Source organism: Apaloderma vittatum, unplaced genomic scaffold (assembly GCF_000703405.1).
Source record: "Apaloderma vittatum isolate BGI_N311 unplaced genomic scaffold, ASM70340v1 scaffold44259, whole genome shotgun sequence".
NCBI classification, from domain to species: Eukaryota; Metazoa; Chordata; class Aves; order Trogoniformes; family Trogonidae; genus Apaloderma; species Apaloderma vittatum.
The window spans coordinates 50910-70674 of record NW_009736682.1 but is presented as its reverse complement, the minus strand read 5'-3'; the positions used below and the strand labels follow the sequence as shown (position 1 = coordinate 70674).

General features: G+C 41.0%; 1 protein-coding gene across 1 annotated transcript; it reads left to right on the top strand.

The window, feature by feature from the left end:
• The first annotated feature begins 11705 nt into the window (after positions 1-11705).
• ZNF488 (zinc finger protein 488) lies at positions 11706-18260 on the top strand. Its single transcript, XM_009877058.1, has 3 exons — positions 11706-11925; positions 14985-15213; positions 16851-18260. The coding sequence occupies exons 1-3, from the start codon at positions 11707-11709 to the stop codon at positions 18014-18016; spliced, it is 1614 nt and encodes a 537-aa protein (XP_009875360.1). The 5' UTR covers position 11706; the 3' UTR covers positions 18017-18260.
• Positions 18261-19765: the final 1505 nt, after the last annotated feature.

Genomic DNA, 19765 nt, shown 5'->3' with positions numbered 1-19765 from the left:
AGAAAATTTTGCAGAAGAAACTACTTGGATAGATCCTTGTGTGTTATATGTAGATGCATCCATGTCTGTAATGCTGCGAGTCAGTTAATATAATTTTCCTGCAGCACAGTCATATGTTACTTGAAAATGCTATTAATAAGCACGAAGTCAAAGAACAAAATATTTTGTTGGGAAACAAATTAGTTTAGGTTAAACCTATTTTAATTTACAAAATTTACTTTCCGTTAGAAGGTTTCTGTGCTTTGTAGTAGTGTAAAATAAGTTGTTCATGTTGGTCCTCATAATTTTATATTATATAGTGTTCTTCAGCTCAGTTACTTGCTGTTATTGGAGTTGACATTATGTAGCAAGTTTAGCATTAATGTAAATAAGATTAATGTAAGTTAACATCGCTTAGTAGTGTTGAAGAAATCTCAGTATTAACCATATGAAAGTGACTGCTCTTCCTTTTAAAATATTTCTTTTCAAATACAGATGCTGAGCATGCAAAATCACAGAAGAGTGTTTAGCTCTATGTATAGTTGTGAATGCGTATATGTGTTCATATATAAATATTTATATGCTTACACACCAGTATATTAGAACATACCTTACAGAATATACCTGATACATTTTGAACATCCATTGGATAACGTAATTTCTTCTAATTTGTGAAAAAAAGACATGAATGTGAACTGTATGAAGAGAGAGAAAAAAAGTATTTGTGACTTTTCACAAATTACACGTTTTGGTTCAGTCTGGTTGTGTTTGGATTGGATGGGTTGGTTGGCTGGTTGTTTCTCTGTTTTCTGTGGCTACATGTACGGCATGGATGTCTGGGTGAAAGAACAAATGCACAAATCTATGTGAGAACAAATGTGTTAGCACAAATTGCTGTAGTCAAGTCTCCTATTTATGTGAATCAAACAAGGATTTTACTGAAAGTGGATGCACACATTTGTGTGAAAAGTAACTTTCTTATACTATGTTGACTGATGAGTAGTTGCCTTTTCTGTTCCTCCTCCCATGGAATAACATTGTCACTTTAAAATGTGTGTTTGTTGTATGCTTGTGTGTGTGAGAGAGAGAGAAGTAGAGGCATTTTTACATCTGTTTTCTCTCTCTTTTTGGTAGTTCCCTGTAAAATTCAAAGCTCCTGTGACATTTCAGGGCATTATGTCTATCGTTAAATGGGGAACAATGCCAGAGTAGTGGAAGCAGAAACCAGAGCAAGTCTCCGAGGTGACCACTAGCACAATTCAGGTCTGGACTATGAAATACTGTGTGCTCCGAACTGAAATATATCCATATAGCATACTATGCATGTACTATGCAGCTGTACTTTACACTCTGATAATCCTGGATCCTGGGCAAGGAGTTCAAACATGCTCCCTTTATCCTGCAGGAACCTTGTATTTTAGGTCTTGGGCCTTAACACCACAAGACCAAAGTGGTGGATAAAGGTAGTGTTTCCATTAGACAGAAGAGCTGTAGTCGAGTGAAGAGTCAGCCCTTCAGCAGTGTGTCCTGCACACAGAAATGAAGTCTTTGAAAGGCAGCAGACTACAGAGCTGTAGTCAACTCCTCTTTATCTACAGGTGGACTGTTTAACTTATGAATGACTTGTGCAAGCCAGCAGCATCTCCTAGGGTCCATTAGATCAGATGCAGTGCCGGATAGAAGCTCTAATTCTGCCTCTGGGGCAACCCAAGTGGAAAGATGTATTGACATTTTATGCATTTTGGAGCCAAACTCCTAGACCTAGTCTGTCTGAATGAGTGTGATAGCAGAAAATAAATATATTTCATGCTTTCTATTTAAGGCAGGATGGCATTACTGTTGCTCCCTGTCCAACTTGGAACATCAAGAGCCCTCCCAGTGTCTGCACTGACTTTCTTATATTCAAGCCCTGTGAGGTCTGTAACAAGAAACCTCAGTAACTCTGTTGCTCATGTTCTATGAAAAACCCTCAGTTTCATGTTCTGTGAAAACCTTCAGTTTAGTACAAGGTCTGGTAAATCAAAGAAGGCTTCACATGGAGCTATGCAGATACTGTTGCAACACACATCCCAGCAAATCAGTATTAATCAGGAGTCCCTGATATGGGGGATACTCCATTCCTCTCCTGCCTGTCCTGTTTCCTGCCGTGGAAGATGGTGGCAGTAGAAATAGGGGTTTAATGTGCAAATTTCCTAAGAACATAGGGAAGTTTGATGCTGAGCTGCCATTTGAAAGTCACTGGGGCTAGGGTACATGACTATAGTTATTTTCTTATGAAGCTAGATCTGATGCTCAATCTCAGGCATTTTTTTGTTCCTGGGCTTCAGGTAGAGAGTAGAAATTGCATCCTTGTGGTAGCCTTGCAGAAGTGTTTCAGTCCAGATCTGCTTTAGAAAGGCAGATCTGCATGTCAGTGGGGCAGCTACGATGCATCCGGAGAGAGCTCCACTTGCACTTTCCGTATCCTCAGAGAAAATAAGAAGAAACCGGGAAGCTTTTACTTTAATCAGTGCTTTTAAATGGTTCCTGTATTTCACAAGACTTGCCTAAGGCAAATGTGTAGCTTGAGGCATTTACTTATTTCCAAGCAAGGATTTTAGCTCTGTCTTCTTCATTATTCCCACTGAAGTTTGAGAGATTGTTCATAATAAAAAGATTTGGCAGCTTCATGATTCACTAGGCTGGGTATCCAGCCAAGATATAATGATGGTTCATCAAGAGCTGTCAGCTTACATTGTGTGTACTGGGGATTTCAGGTGATGGAAGACAGTCTGAAGACCATAGAGCATTAAAATAGTAAGAATTGAAGAACTGCTCCTTGAAGATACCATGAAGATACAACAACAAAATTGTGAGCACCCCGTAAGCTTGCAAGTCTCTGATTCACATTAAAACCTCCAGCCTGAACTCATTCCAGAAAGTGTCAGTTTCTGGAATCTCAAAGTAAACACCAAGCTCTTCATTCTGAGTTGCCCCAGGGGATGTTATGCAGTGAGTTTCCTTGTTTCCACCCACTATTTTTAGGTGCTTGTCAGGTCAGAATTGTGTAACTGCTGTACAGGAAGGCACGATGAAACGAAGCTGAGGATGCCTGGAATGCTGAGGGGAAACCATTTTCCTCCATCAGGCTACTTCATCCCCAATTTTATTCTACTCTCAATAGATTCAGTTCACCTCTGCCATCAGCAGATTCCTCCTTGGTGTGCATAATTGTATTTCCTTCTACTTTTTCCAGCTCAGGAAAGCTGCAGGGACTGAATTGTCCCAGGAGGACAGGGGGCATGTTCAGAGCAGCAGTACATTAAGGGCTGTGAGGGACGAAGAAGAGAGATACTCACAATATACTCGTAGCCCTGGATGGGAAAAAAAAAATCCAGTCTCCACAGGCTTTATTCTCATTATCTCAGTTGTTTTATCAGTGCTAATTGGGCTCTTCTTGATGCGTAGATGAGAAGTGGCTCACTGGCAGGAAAGGAACCTCTTTGGATTAGCTGCCCTCTTGCTTATATGCAGAATCATTGCTGGGATCCAAATTTGCAACCAGTGAAAACGGGAAGAAGAAAGAGCATGCTCAGAGCTCAGAAGTTCTATGGGCTGTTTCTCAAAGATGGACAGGTTGCTAAACTTGAGATTCAGAACATGACTAGTTTTCTTTCTCAAAATCAACAGCAATTCTTTCCTTTCTAAGGCAATCCAAGATTTTTGTATTCTCTGCTTGGTATATAGTGGCTGTCTGAGGGGTAACAAACACACAGTTGGCTTTCCCAAGCAGGCAGGTAATGACAGCACATAGCTATATTGGTCCGTCCTCTCCATGTACACTTGTTCAATTTTCTTCACTCGTGGGATTTTCAGCAGTAACGGTATGAAGGAACTGCTTCATCCTCCAGAGGAAACAGCTCCCAGACCTGCGCCTAAGCTGAAGCACAGAAGCTCTGTCTTGCAGTGGCAGTGAGCTAAAAAACACTACTTGTTTAGACTTTTTTGCTTTAAAAGTACCTTCTCAGCTTTTAATTTAATAGATTTAAGAAATGAGTTGCAGTTTCTTTCAGGATTTATTTTGTGGCTTCTGGAATTACTTATCTTTTAAAACAAGAATTATCCTTCTTTTTATTTCTTGCCAGTTTCCTTCAGTTTTAGTTTTGATTCTTCTCCTTTGCAGTTCACAACTGGAATAAAAAGAAAATCTTGCACAGAAGGAAAGAAAGAAAGCAAATATATAAAACCCAAGAAGTGGATTTTCTCACTTTTTCATCTTGATTCCCTTGGAATTCCCTTCATGTGTTAAGAATCCTCAGTTCCTTATAACAACAGAGAATAATAAATGCTGCAGACAGAAGCACTCTGTCTGCATCAGCTCAATGCCTTTAATATCTGTAGTTTATTGTGCGTGACACTGCATGTCTGATCATGGATTCCTCAGAACGACAGACCTCCTGTTGAAATCAAAGGCAGTTTTGGCAGTGGCCACAGGAATATATTGGCATGAAGTCACAGGTTATGCGCTTCAGGGAAAAGGCCGTCACACTTTTGAGCAGAGAGGAGTAAGTTAAAAAAATAAAAGAAATGATGGTTCCAGTATTTAATATCTCTTTTATTTTTCCTTTCAGTGTTCTTGACGTGGCAAATGCAGAGCTACACTGTTTACCTTAATCCCTGCTCTGGAGAAAGCCTGCAGTAGATATAAAAATGGTTGGGGAGGCTGTAGGATGATGCTTTCCAGAATCAAATACATTCATTAGCTTTATGCGTAATTTCTGTACTGTGTTTGGTTTTTTTCCAGTCAGGATAACTGCTTTGAAAGTGATGTCACTATATACAAATTAATACGTAGTTAAAATGGAATGTAAAGGGGAAATAGAAGATATTGGAATTTTTAAAAGTGAAATTAATTTAAGAGAAAGATTTTTTTATTATCACCTTCCATTTATGATTGTGAAGAGCTGAACTAGATAATTAAGTTCTGGCTGAAAAGGTTCCCCTTTTGCAAAGGTGATTAGTTTGTTTCCGTCACACTTACCGAGTCGATCATAATATTAAGCAAGGCTGCCAGTGCTTCTGTGACCACAAAGAAGCTCCAAGTGATGCCACAGTTCAACATTGTCACTGTGGCAAGGAGAATTGGGCCAAGTGCTATGAAAATAGAGGGCAGGGGAGTCCTTGCTCAGATTGGTCTTTCTAGATTTGGGCACTTCCAGAATTTTCTAAGAGCTCGCAGTGACATCTGAAGGCCATATGGTAGAAACCCAGGGATCTGAAAATTAGCTCAGACTTGCTCCTATGCCTTTCTCTCACTTCCCCTCCCTAGAAGCATACTCTTCTCATGAGGTGAGGGTCCTACATTAAAATTTTTCAGGAGGGCAGAAGATGTTAGTTAATGGGATGATATGCAAGTGCTAGGAAATGGGGAGAGAGGAGGAGGCGGCTTTCTGCAGGGTTTCACCTTGGAAGAGCATTCAGGAAACCAAAAGATGACTAGCAATTTGTGTGCTACTTCTGGAAGCAAGCAGGCTGGGAGCAGTTGGCTGTGAGCACCATCTCTTTCATGTGCTTTTTGGTGGAATATCCACAGTTGCATAATCCATAGGGAGTTGCCTGCCCATAGGTACTTGTCGTTTGACAGATCTGTCACAGTTCTCAGAAATCAAGATGCAAAATCCATCACTCAGGGACATGGTATATGTGTATCAGATACTCTCTGGGGGATGATGAGTCCATTAAACAGCAAGTCCCTAAACTCATCCATATGAAGAGTTCGCATGTGTGACAGATAGAATATGGAGTGTACCCATTGACTAACAGGTGATCTGACTCTAATGTGCTACTAAAGCATTATAAATATTAATTTCTGTTTCACCCTTTCAGAGACCTGTGTGTGAGTGAGCCCAGGGCCATATGAACTGCTTATGCAGAACGCGAGTGGCAACAGCAGGACTGTGTTACATGAGAGGGATCATGTCTCTGGAAGGCAATGGCACTCCCAGCATTGGCAGTTTGAGGCAAGCATATCATTGCCTGCACGATACAGAGCTGAAGATATGACCTTCACAAAGAAGCTTATGACAGAATACTGCAAACTTTGCTATACAGTAGAAGAGTGAATTAGTGAGATGTACAACAACTAGCAAATCTGTAAGAAATGAGAGCACAGCAGTGTTAATGCTCCTTAAAGGAAGTAGCCAAAATATGGAAATTGATAACATAAGACAAGAGTAATTGGTTAGGTGTGGTCTTGAAGAATTCTCTGTTATGATCTTTTTTCTCTGACCTTCGCTCACTATGAAGAATGTGGGAAATTCATCTACTTCAATCTGTCGAAGAAAAATGCCAGGCATTCTAGTATACCTTCTCCATTTCTCATTATGTCTCCATTTTTAGATTATTAAGCAGTATGACTTTTCTTGGTCTATGAATAATGTTGGAAAGATGTGAGATTTGCACTGAGACTGGATTTCAAATTAAACAAGAACTCAAGTACTGGGTTCATGGGTTGGTGTAGAATTCTCATTCAAGATCAAGTCTGAGGTTTGTGAAAACTAAGGATAGTTTCATAAAATACCCAAGCATTCTTTGTTGTGCCTGAAGTTTTAGCTTTAGATCATAACCAAATGAAAAACTTGTAGAGGTTAGTCTTGATCCAAATCAAACTTCCATCCAAATGGAGCGTTTCAGGTTTGTGTTCTGGTCTATTTACACATGATTTTACTTTGTTCTAGGTCATTTCTGTCATCTGTTTTAAGCGCCACAGGTGGTGCTGCTGTGTTCCAGCAATTCTGAGCTATCTGCTGGTGCTCTCAAGCTGGGAGGTTGCATGGACTGTTGTGCAGCAACCCTTCTGTATCGCACGCTGCCGTAGCGTGGTCACACACCTGCTGACCCCCTCGGAGACCCCAGCAGATGCCCTCCTGGCAGCTGCTGGTCCTGATCTTGCACACAGTCATTCCTTGTCTGTCTCTGGGTTTGCAGTGAGTGGTGGCAGGACTGAAAAGAGCAGAGCTTTTTAGGGCCCTGGGCAACCTCATACCCTGTTGAGATTTACTCCGATGAAGCATCAGTGAGTATTTTACTGGACTTACTAGGCAAAGAGCACTGGGTGGATTTAAGCCTGGGCTACTGCTAAACTTTCCTAAGCTTTGGTGAAAAGGCACCTCTTTGTGCATTTCCCAGACACTGCCATCCTCAGACTCACGGGACAAAGGCAAAATCTGTATTAGTAAACTTTCTTTAAAAAGTTTCTTTAACAGCAACAACCACTAAAAAGTGATCTTAAAAAGTCTGCAATGCCGAAATGTCTGCATGTGTGTGTGAGTATCCTCCTTTATGCTCTAGCTGCTAAGTTGCATAATCCAGCCATAATATTGCAGTGATGCCTGTAAAGCTTGTATAGATACTTAGCTCCCCTTCATCTCTCACTCCTGTTGTCTGTGGTCCTTTTATCTCCCTTCAGCTCATCTATTGTTTCCTGTGCTCCACTGGAATGTTCAGAAAGTAAATCAGTTCCATTTCTCTCCCTCCTCTCAAGTAATCTTTCACAACTCAGGCTTTACTTTTGAGGAGGTCAGTATTTCAGTTCTCCAAGATCAGGGCTGTGGCTACCAGAGATCACCCTACCACCCCTCAGCTGTGCAGGTGGCAAGACTTGTTCCCGTACTGTCCTGTGGATGAATCTGCACTTTGCAATGAAGACCTCTGCGTCAGTGCTGGCCCAGCTTGGAAGGCCCACAGGATGCAGCACATCCCTCTGCAGAGGTAGCAGATCATTCCTGAAAGCCGTATAGTCATGCTTGCTCCTTGTTACCCCTCAGCTGATGAACTTGCTTCTGTAACACAAGCTGAAAGTTTGTCCATACAGAGGGAAGAACTTTCTCACACTATTTGGAGACTGCAGGAAAAAGATTCACCCTTTTTCTTATAAAGATGTTGCAAAGTATCACCCCTCTCCGCTCCAAATACCTACCTTCTCTTTTCCAGAAAGAGAACACTGAAAATTTACAGCTGCGGTGATGCAACAGGCTAAAACACCGGGGATCACCTCTTTTGTCTTGGGACACTGTTATACTGAGATGTTTCACTAGATGGTGCATTCGACAAATGATTTGAAGAGATTGCTCTTCCCATGCAGAAAGCTTTTGGCACGAGGCTGACGGTGCCCATTTGCTGTGTACACACAACACATAATTTTCATAACTTTTCACAAAATTGACCCTTCTATGGAAGAGTTGAATGGGACCAAAGCTGCCAAGGCAGCACTTTGAGACTTTGGCACTGTAGTTTTAGGGGATTTTTTTGCCTATCACAGAACTTGACTAATTCACAAGTCACTCGGAAACCAGCAAACCGTAGTGGGACATTGAGTTTGAGGGATGCCTGAGTTTGGATAGAGGAAAAATCTGTTAGAAAATATCTGTCGTTCCTTATTAGGTTGCATTTCCCCTATCCCATTGATCTAAATGAATTAAAATGTAACTGATCTATTTGCTGGAGAATAAATATTGATTTATTTGCCCCATGGCCAGTATCATGTTAAAGAGCAAGTGGCTGAGGGAGGATGTCCGTTGATATATATAGCTACTTATCAGAGTCAACATTTGCCTGTTTCATAGCTCTGCCAAGGATTTCCACTGAGACAGTTTTGCAAAACTGGAAACAAAAAAAAGAAGGCAACAAAACAGATTCCAAATTGCCATTGATAAATACATTTACTGCAGTAGCACTAACGTGTGATGATAGTGCCAGCAAAATGCTGTCCCAAGTATTTTCACCAAAAGGTGAAGGTGCAGCGCTTACCAAGAAAGCATCCCTTCTCTTGGCTGGAGGAGAAGCACAGCCTGTTGGGTCTTGAATATTTTCTTTCTCTCACCCAATACATCTTCCCTCAATATCCTTTATACCTTAACCTGATTTGTTTCCCTCCTTGGAGTGATGTTTAACATGATTTGAGTGGAGAGTCGAGTATTATAGTCAGATATGTTTAGCATGATCTTCATTAAGGTTATTATCATATTCAAGAGTGTTAACTTTAATACTAATTTAATGGATAATCCAGAAAAAGGTCTCACTGTGGGCACCATGACCTCCAAGATTCTGTGTTGAAACCGTTTATCTACTTATTTCCAGAATGTGCAGCCAAAACAGGACCATCTTGGCACCCCGAGACCTCCTCAAGGTTTGCACAAGAGATAAGTTATTAACCTCTTGTGTCCAATCCTCGCAGCCAGATACGTTTGCCATAGGGCAGTGCTTCCAGTGGGGGGTTACAGCCTCCCTTCCCCTCCCCAGAAGGGAGGATTAGCCTACAGGCAGAGACTCCTGTGTCCAAGGGATTAGCTCCTGCCCCTTCCCTTGGGGTGTGTGTGTATTCCTTGAGTATTCAGGATTTGGGGCAGGGCAGTCGACACACAGCAAGCAGCACACACAAATTGCTGGCACCTCCCGGCACCTTCACCAGGGAGATCACAAGAGCTGCCCAGGTTGGAGGGGTGGGCTCTGGGACCTGAGGGTTGCAAACCCCGTCTTGCAGGTGACTGCTCAACGTGTCCTGCCCCTTTTTGAATCTTTCTTTGGGACATATATTACGGCAGAAATCCCTAGGTGGTGCTGTTACACACCAATCTTACCAGTTTTCTTGGTATCTGCACATTTTCAGACTTTGGATAAATGGCTCTTGCTAGGATTGGGTTCTGGAGCAGCAGCAGGTGGCAGGAAGGGAACATGGCTGCTTCTGAGCCTCGTATCTGTGCTTGGCTGGAGATTTCTGGAGGAAGAGACTGTCTGCACACGGGTAGCACCCGCCTTCTTCTGAGAAGTGTGTGTGCTCAAATCCATCCCTTCGAATTGAGGGCCCTTTTTCCTCTGGAGTGCCAGCGATGTGCCAAGGCACAGCACTCTCCTACTTTAGACGGAGAAATTCTGATGAATTTTGCAGAAAAGGAGGTCTTAGTAAGAGGAGTGATCTTCTAGAGTCCTAAGTGGATAAGTAAAATAATGTCAGAAGATATTAGGAATTTCCTGAAACTGCATTCTTTAGAAAAGGAACTGATTCAGGTGATAATTTGTTTCTAAACTTTTTCTTATGTAGCGAGACTTTTAAGCAATTTAGGTCTCAAATTTATTGCCTGAGTGGTTTGGAACTTTTATTTTTGTTATTATTTAAAACAGCCTTGACTGTTTCTATTTATTAAAAATTGATATAGTTTAAGTGGAAACATGCATATGAATATGTGGTATTTATTTATGTAGATTCTATATAGTGTACAAATGTACACATAGATCCCATCATTCTGTTCTCGCACCCATAGTAACTTTAGGAGATTATTGGGAAACCAAGCACTCGAACTCATTGTTAACAGAAAGCAGAAACCCAGTCTATCCTTCTCTTAATGACTAATCTCCGGCAAGCCATCCGACCTTTTTCTTACCTTTTACATCCCACTCTTTGCCTTAGTTGTCTGGTTTAAGCCTTCATCTTTCAGATATTTACTGCTTACTGCATATGTAATCATATATTTCATTTTAGGGTAGGGCCTTAGACCTTGCCTATCAGGAAGAAATTATACTGAATTAACTGTACTGATTTAGAAATTGATTTAGTTAAATCAGTGCAACTCTCCTGAGCACTTTATATCACTTCAGTTTAAGTCATGAGTCAGTGAGTAACAAATCAATTCTGTTGGCAGAGAATGAGAAAGATTAGATTGGATCGTCAGCTCTCCTATCTCAGAATTTATTAGGCTAAGACCTCTTCAGGGCTTGTTGCTGTTCTCTTTAATTTTCTCTGCCTAATGGACCTGATCCAGCTCTTGATGGTGTAAATGAGGGTTTTTCCATGACCTCCAGCTGGGACCTGGGGATGGCAATATCTTTATTAGAAGCCTAGAGAGGCTTAGAATGACAAATAACTCAAATATATCTCCTTGCTGCATAGAGTTCTCAGATTGTGGCTCATACGGCAGAAATCACCATTCAGGTGATCTACATTCAGGGCAGGAAAATTCATCCTCTAGTAACAACAGTCTCTACTAACATTATGCTAAGAGTATCACCATGCAAAGTCATGATTTGGTTTCCCCAGCAAAAGCAGATAAGTAAGGTCTCACATATAGTTTGAGATGGGCTGAGTATAGTCTTTCTGTCATTCTCAACAGATTTTGTGCATTCAGGTTGGATAGGCTCAGGACTCAGGTTATTCCTGGTTTTGTACCAGGGTAACCAGAAACTAGACTGATGTTGCCCTCCCAAACCAAAAAGCACAGCTTTTTCAAAATGCATCTGAAAAGGTGCTTGATTTTTCTAGGTTGTTTTCCTTCTCTAGCTTTCTTCACACTTTTGCAAACTACTACTAGTAAATATGAAGGATATATGACAATATTCTAAACAAGAATATGCTGAGTTCCATTCACTGAAAATCTTGTACTCACTGAAAATTTTGCTTACTGTTCCCAAAGCTTCTTATTCCTGGCTGTGGAGAGTAACAGAGTAGCAGGAGTTGAACGCCTGGAGTGTCTGCCTGTTCCAGATTACAACTATAAGTTTTTGGTTTAGTGCAAATTTATTTTTATCTTTCTGAACTGAATGGTAATAAAGCTGTAAACTCAGTAACCAGTCGCATCCTGGCATGCTCTTACAATTCATCTACAGCTCCTGGAAGTCTATATATTTCAAGGAATGATGTCCCCTTCTATTTCCATTTCTATTCCAAATGTGATTTCCTGTTTATCTTACAGGTTTATGATGGAACTTACATCTTTGCCTAAATTCCTTTGGACAAGTGACAACAAACTTCTGCATCACCATTTTCCGGACATGCTGGCTACTGTTCATACCACACAAGACATTCCTGAAGAGGTGGTTTTTGGACCATGCATGCTCCAGAACACTCTGCTGGACACTGTAGCCTTTATTGCTCTCAAGTGTTCTGAGAGACGTAACATCCACTATGTATTTAAGGTAGGAGAAAGCAGCATTTAATGTTAGTCGCATCAAAAATGGTTACACCATCCCTGAGAAGGCAGCTTTGCCAAAGGGTAGATTTTGTTTTGTTCAGCACAACTAAAGCTCCTTCAAAGTAGCCAGTGCATTTCTGATTTATGAGCTGTAGACTGGAGGGACCTCAGTCAAAAGTGTTTCCATTGCAGGAGTATGAAATCCCACTTCTATGCTGATCATTGATAACCTGCTTCAGCACTGATTGGGAATAGGAGAAAAGAGGGACAAATAGTTTAGAAACTTTGGGTATCGCCCTTCCTAAGGACAAAGGAGGCTTTATCAGGAGGTGTGACAGCCCTTTGAGAGCTGAAAGGGAAGACTGTGGCATTGCACTGATTCATGCAGATAGTGCATTCGCAGCATTTTTTGATAGATCTAGAATATTTATACAATATTTCTGTATTTCTTCTGGGTGTTTTGGAATGAATGTAGCTTCAAGAAAGAGCGTCAAAGGATTTCTACATTGGAAGAGCCCTCCAGAGGGATGCCTTTAGTGTTTTGCTATATTTGAACTAAGTAGCTGTTATGCAGCCATGAAATTGGATGCCTGAGTTGGCAGTAAATACATCAAATTCTGTGTAAGTAGCTGTTTCAGATGCAATCCATGATCCCATATCTCATTAGCTACTCATAATGAAAAGTAAGCCTTTCAGGAATCAGGAACTATAGTTAAGCTCCTAACTTTGCATATGAACAATTAATTAACAATCCAGACATGATACTATGTTGTTATCATGGCACTGCGGTGCAAAACATGAAATGGGTTTTGATATGCTGGCTATGGTACAAACAGAACATGCAGGAATAATTTCGCAAGGTGGGTTCTTTGCAGCTGAGGTTCATTTTCATCACAGTTTGGCCACACTCCTGCAAGACTTTGGGGAATGCTATTCCTAGTAAGGGTTTCCTCATCTTGGGTTTTTATTTTTAGTCCGAAAGGGAGCTCCATGTTTTTTTTCTATCCTCTTGGAGACCCTAATTTGAATTCCTTGGGCAACCATTGGCACAGCTGAGCCTGGTGGGCTGTGAGGCCTCTACCTCATATGTGGATGCAAAGGACTCCTCTGAAGGATTGCAATCTCCAGAAGAAGGTGGACTTGCAGGGTTTGTAGTGTCTCTAAACACATGGCAAAACTAAAGCTGGTAGAAGCTTCAAGTTGACAGCACTCAAATCTTATGTTCTGTCCTTCACTCCTCCCCACCTTCGTTAAGCTCTCTAATCTCTGTCTCTGGAGTCCTGGTTCCCGGAGAAGCTGTTCCCTTTGACTTTGCTCAGAGCACCGGGTGGATGCTCAGTATTTCTGAAACACAGAAACTAATAAATGACAGCCTCTGTCATAGCTATTAGTTACAACCGCTATGTGTGGGTGGGTGTGCTTGTATCACTGTCAAACTTTTATATTTCTCAATCATTATTAATTACCATGGCATTTGAAGAGAGCCAGTTACAGGGCATGCTAATTTATTCTCTCCCTTATTCTAATTAACCCTTATCCAAAAGATCCCTTAATGTTTCATTCTTGTACTTAAGCTACTAATGTGGCCTTGCTTTTCATGGGAGGTATTAGTGAGAGTTAAAAACAGAGAAAGAGATAGCCAAAATACTGTTTCTGATACGAAACAGCAATGAATGGCTGCCCTGCAATTAGTGGAAAACAAAGAGCTACACGTTGCTTGGGGTGAAATTTAGATCATACTTGTCATTAGATATTTTTCATTTCCAAACTTCCTCCTTTCTAAACAATGACTTAGTGCTTCGAAAATTAGTTGAGGCTTTTTATGCATGTAAATGTTGCCCTTGATCATGCTGTGTTTCAGCCTTCAAGCTATGAAAATCTTCCCCATCTTTCGAACACTGCAGAGGGCATAGATCTGTTGTGGTAAACACTAAGGAAAAACCTATAAGAAAGAAATCATTCCCTATTCAGAGCAAATGCAACTAAATAACTAAGACAGGAGCCACACACTGAATGAGAAAGACAAAGCCAAATGTTTTATAGTTCTATTATTTCCAGACCATGGTTAACCTGTGACTAAATGACTCAAGAGTCCTATGGGGAAAGCAGTATACGTGACTGAGGACTACACTGCAATATACACACAGAAGGGACATTTAATTTGAGCAGAAGACTTAATATTTTTTTAACTTCTGAGTGCCTGATGTTGCAACCTAAGCAATGCTTCTTAACTTAATCTCTTTGGTATTTCTGAATGCACACCTGCTGAAAGTAAATCAACTCCTCACAACTCTCAGAAGTAATTTAATGAAAAATATTCATTTGATGAGTTTTTATCTGTTTAGACACCTTGAAATGAATTTAAATTATTTATCAAAGGCAGCAATAGGAGTATATAGTTTTATTTCTGAAAAAGCATTTCACTTGTGTTTATTAAAATTTGATTTTTATGTAATCTAGCCAAACATTTACACATGCAGGTGTTGTCTCCTTGGGGTGTTGAATCAAATAACCAAGATTATTCAAACACCTCCTGACCCATAGCCTCTTACGAAAGTGAAAAACTCCACATGCAGCCGCCCAGAGTATGTGCTTATTTCCAGGCTCCCACTGCCTGGGAGCCAGGGGACTGTACATCTCAACAACCCCCAGAGCACAGCACTCGCACCTCTCCTGACTCATTGCCATTGAATTGAGACCCCTACTTAGAGAGGAGCACACCTTCTGCACCTCTGTGATCCATACCTCACACAGTCCCACGGGACAACCTGCATCAGACAGAGGACATCATCCTTGCGATAAGTGGGCTAGAGATTGACCAGCATACCAGTCATCTTCTCCCTCCCATGCGGCTCTATTCCTAGAGCTCTCAACACTCGCATCAGGGGAGCCTTCTCCTTATGATGACTTTGGGTTTAGTGACACTGGCATATGAAGTGGGCTTAGAACTTTGGCATACTGTCTCTGTGTGAAGCAGAAAACAGGCTTTGTTCTTGAATTTGATGGAAATCTATTTTGGGTACCAAAACTTGAAACTTCCATTTTTTGTGTCCTGTCTCACAGGTAGATGTTACGTCTGTGCACAGTCCCACAGGACTGCCTTGGATGAGACTTGTACAAGCAGCTGCCAATAGCAAGGAGCAGAACTTGGAAGCTTACTTAGAAAACAGTCAGTTATATTATCGTGCTACCAGAAAAATCAACAAAAATGAGGAGCTGCTTGTCTGGTATGATGAGGAGCTTTCCAGCCTCTTGGGTTTCAGTGAGATAAAAGCTCAGAGTTCCCAGAATGGTAAGTCCCAAACTGCTGACTGCTGGGGTCACAGAGGACTGAAGTGAGTCTGCAACTTCTTTAGTATGTGGTGATCTTGTAATATAGGAAAAAACCCAACTGTCTAAATGCTTAGCCAGTCAGCTAAGAGGAAAAGACCTTCTGCTTTGGGGATTGAGCTGGAGGCACAAAGCAAGCACAAACCTGCAGTTCTCAATGCCATTTTCAGTGCTACTTTCCAGCAGAGGATGATGCACTAGGGATTAATACTGAAATTTTTGAGTTGTGTAATGAAAATCTATGCACATGATTACCTTGGAATCCTAAACCTCTAAAATAGCAATTGGAAATATGCCTTTTGTAGCTCATTGAAGAATCAGGTATAGAGTAGTGTTCAGTTTTCATCTTTTGAATGAAAAGAGCTATGAAAATATATAACAATCCAAATAGTACTGCATACAGCACAGTCTGCCTATTTAGTGTGGGATGCAGTGGGAATGAGGAAAGGGGTGTGATTTTAACTCTTGAGGTGTTGCTAGAAATTTATTGCTTTAAAAGAAGTTGACCTGTCAATTGCTGAAAGAACCAAAACCTTAGATTACAGAGAGATCAAGCAAATCACTGTCAGGTCCATGCCAAGGTTGACTCCAGCTGTAATTTGCTCCAAACTTCGATCTAGTTAGACTAGAACAAAACCCCTTTTTACATTCCCTTTGGTTGATTTGAACACAGTTTATATAGGTTGGTTAGTAAAAGTGTAGGTTGGTAAAGGCATGAGTTGGTAAATCTATATGGTAACGTACTTGCCTGTAAAGGAATATTAATATAGATACATTCATAGCAGGAACTCAATAAATAATTTTAACTGATTTCAGTGTATTCAGTTAGCTTCTGTGTAGATACACACTGTCAGCCCTTTGGACTTACCAGGGAAAAGTCTTACCTACACAAGAAACACCCTATCTAAACTCAGGACTTTAAACTGGCAGATATAATGTTCCAGCCAAATCAGCAGCCTTATTTTCTTATATAAAGTTGAGTTTCTGTAGTCTGGGAAGTGATCTAAGCTGTGATGAGCCTACAAATCATGAGTTTGTAATTCTGCCCAACTAATGTATGAAGTTCCTGTGTATCCCAGGCCTCAGGTGCTGCCTGGCATCGTTTGCATTTAAGAACTGCTGTGTGTTGTGAAATAACATAGCATGGACATTGTTTACAGATGTTTCATATGTGTCTTTGTCACTGAATTCTGTACTATCTGTTCATGGACAATCAATTTAACATTTAGCCTGTATTAAAGGCAGTGATTAGTTAGGAAATACAGACCCAAATCTGAGTTCATACTTCAAATGGTCATAAAGTCCGTATGGTTTTATCTAGACCATTGTGTACTGACCATTTTACATAATGCAGACTTGGCTTGAGAGTCTAAACGAAAGCACTTCTGCAAGTAGCATGTGGGGGCAAATACAAGCAAACCATTTTCCATAGCAGCAAGGGTCCTGATTCCACACTGGCAGTAGCTTTACCATGTGCATATCTTGTATGACCCAAAAGATGTTTCTGGTTTTGTGTTTGTGTCAACAATAGGGGCAGGATCTGCATCCATCCATGATTCTACCTTTGCAAAACTCATCACCTGTTTTCTGTTTCTGCAGAGTTGAGATGCCAAGAATGCGACCGCGTCTTTAAATGTGAACATTCCTATCTCTCTCATGTCCGCTTCCTGTGTGTCCCAGAGAAGAGCACCGTGCTATGGAGAAATTTCCAGAACCTTAAGACTGAAAAGCGCAACTTAGCTGAGCAGACCACAAATTTTCACAGCCTGGCAAGGGATCTAGAGGTCAAAATGGCAGCTTGTAAAGATGATGCCCGTGTACTCACAGGAGAAAGGAGAACAAAATCTGAAGAGGCTGAGAACAACAGGAGCAGGAAAACAGTGTTATTGGAGAAAACCAATAATCTGAGTGAGGAACATAACTGTGGGGGCAAGGAAGAGCTTGGGGGAGAGCATGCATTGGCTGGTTCTTTCTGGAAGCTTAGTTCAGGAAGACAGTCAGCTAGGAAGGATGCTTTAGAGCAGAAGCAGAGCGCTTTCACTGAGGTCAAGAGGATGAAGGAGAAGCTGAGGAATGAGAGACTAAAGGAGCCAGAACTGGAGGATGGCGCAGTCCCACTTGGTAAAGAGCAGGTATCAAAGGAAGTGTTGCTGAACTCCTCCGGTAGTGCATTCTCCTTTGTGTGGCCCACCAGAGCCCGAGGAGAACAGAAGAGTGCTTTCAGCAAACCCACTAAGGGTCTAACACAAAGAGCTGCAATAAATTCTTCTCATCCCATGAGTGAGTCACCAAAGAGCCTGGGGGAGCTGTCTGGCTTCATCGCCACCACAGACATCATGTGCTGCAGCACTCTTCTCAATTCCAAATTCTTTGTCAGTGATTTGTGTAATGCTCAGATGCTGCAGACAAGCATCACTCGAAGCAATGTCTTCCCATATACCTCAGAACTGTGGCCCAAACAAGCAGGAGGACAGTTACAAAATACAACCACCACTTCGTCCTCCTCCTCCTCTTCCTTGACTCTTCTTCCCCCCACCTTCACGTCCTTTGGAGTGGCTGCCCAGAACTGGTGTGCCAAATGCAACCTGTCCTTTCGCATGACATCTGATTTGGTCTTCCACATGCGGTCGCATCACAAAAAAGAATACTCCTCAACTGAAGCTCAGTGCAAGAGGAGACGAGAGGAGAAGCTAACATGCCCCATTTGTCATGAGTACTTCCGAGAACGCCATCATTTATCCCGGCACATGACTTCTCATAATTAGAGCTGTACAGACAGATCTCAGCAAAGGACTGGGCAGGTTGGGCAAAGAAGGGGAACATAGTTCACTTATATCCATCTCTTTTTGAGTTTACATTAATTTCTTACAGGAAATCACTGTTTACAATAATTTATAATAGATGCTTTGCAAAAAAATATAAAATGTTTACAAGAGTCTGAGTGGGTCATAAATTTTAAAAATTCAACCTAGCCCTTATCAATCTATTTTTTAGGAAATAAAATAGTGAAATGAATGCACATGTGGTATAAATTTTCAGAGTTGGGGACAAAATTACTGTTTTGCGAACAGAGTTTTCTTTGCTTGTATTTGATTTGCTGGTGTCTGTGCAGTACAATGCAAATACAAAGAAGTAACAACCACCTCATTGAATAAGGAATCTTTATGCACTAAAAAAATCAGGACTTATATGCTAAAAGAAAAGAAGTTTCTGGCAGCTTTAGTGGACTCTTATTCCTTCATGTTAGCTGAATCAGCTTTTCTATCAGATTTGTGTATCTGAGAAAAAACTTTTATCTCACTGTCTCCTTGGCTTTGAAATGGACTTGAAGTTAAGACTCTACCTGAAATTTGTCATCATCAACAACTGAGCAATAGACTACCAAGAGGATGTGACTTGCAAATCAGTATATCTGAGCTCTGTTCTAGGCTCTGCCACTTTTGAAATATCTTTTACAAAGTCAAACCAACTTGAATTTATAGTAAAATGTGACCTGTTGTCAATGTTGTTGTGTAGACAGGGAGCTCAAATGTGTGCTTTCAAGATTTGTGTGACTTTAGTAGGTGTATAGATCTGATGGACTAGAGTTTGGCCTGTGGTTTTCAGGTTTTGGATATACTAAAGGGTATTTGAGTTCCTATTAGCTACAGACAGAATCTGCATACTTTAACTGTGGATGATAGGCTCTGTTCTGCTAACAGCTAGAAGAGGAATGTCCTTTGCAAAATGACACAGGCATACATGAATTGCATCACATAGATCAACTTGTCTATACTTTGGTTTCTACATGGGCCAATTAATTTTTTTTTTAAAAAGAGAGTGCTGAATTCTCCCTATAGTCTGTCCACATGAGTAATTTTTCTCTTGCCTACTTTGGCCTGATCTCTGCTTAGTCTCAGAAGCAGATGAGTTTATACTGCTCTGGGTGTGTGGGGAAGCAACAATCCTGCATCTCCTCTAATCAGCCTTTCATTACTTTTAAAATCTATTTAGGAGATTGCTCTTGATAGCTTATGACAATGTGTTCTTCAAGCAAGCATTTTGCTCTCTCTTGTATAGTATTTTTTCAGGTTGTCTAATGTTTTTGTGGCCTGTCTCTGAGCCTTATCTGCTATTATTCTTTTTCAGATCAAGAATGATCAGAAGCCACTCATTTCCCAGCTAAGACTAAAGGACGTTGCAGTACGCTTCTTATTATTTACCACCATACAGATGATATAGTCCAGTGTCTGCTCCACACCGGACAGAAGTGTTCTTTGAGCTCCCATGATGATGATACTGAGGCTGATAATGCACATATCAGCAAGTAAACACATCTGATTGATAGAAGACAGCCTGAGAGTCTTAGGCTGTCACTTGGGATCAACATATTGCACTCATTTTCGTCTCTTGGGAGATTTCTATAAGTCAGGAGAATGTATTCTTCCCAATAGAATTGCTGTTGAACATTAGTACATGACTGTTTCCTGTTAACAGAGACATTTGACTTACTGCAGGCCAACAACTAGCTATGC

Bases quoted from the DNA above. Each gene is read 5' to 3' on its own strand.
- ZNF488 (XM_009877058.1), top strand. From the start codon at position 11,707: ATGATGGAACTTACATCTTTGCCTAAATTCCTTTGGACAAGTGACAAC. The intron at 11,926-14,984 runs GTAGGAGAAAGC...CCTGTCTCACAG, and splicing joins ACATCCACTATGTATTTAAG to GTAGATGTTACGTCTGTGCA. The intron at 15,214-16,850 runs GTAAGTCCCAAA...CTGTTTCTGCAG, and splicing joins AGCTCAGAGTTCCCAGAATG to AGTTGAGATGCCAAGAATGC.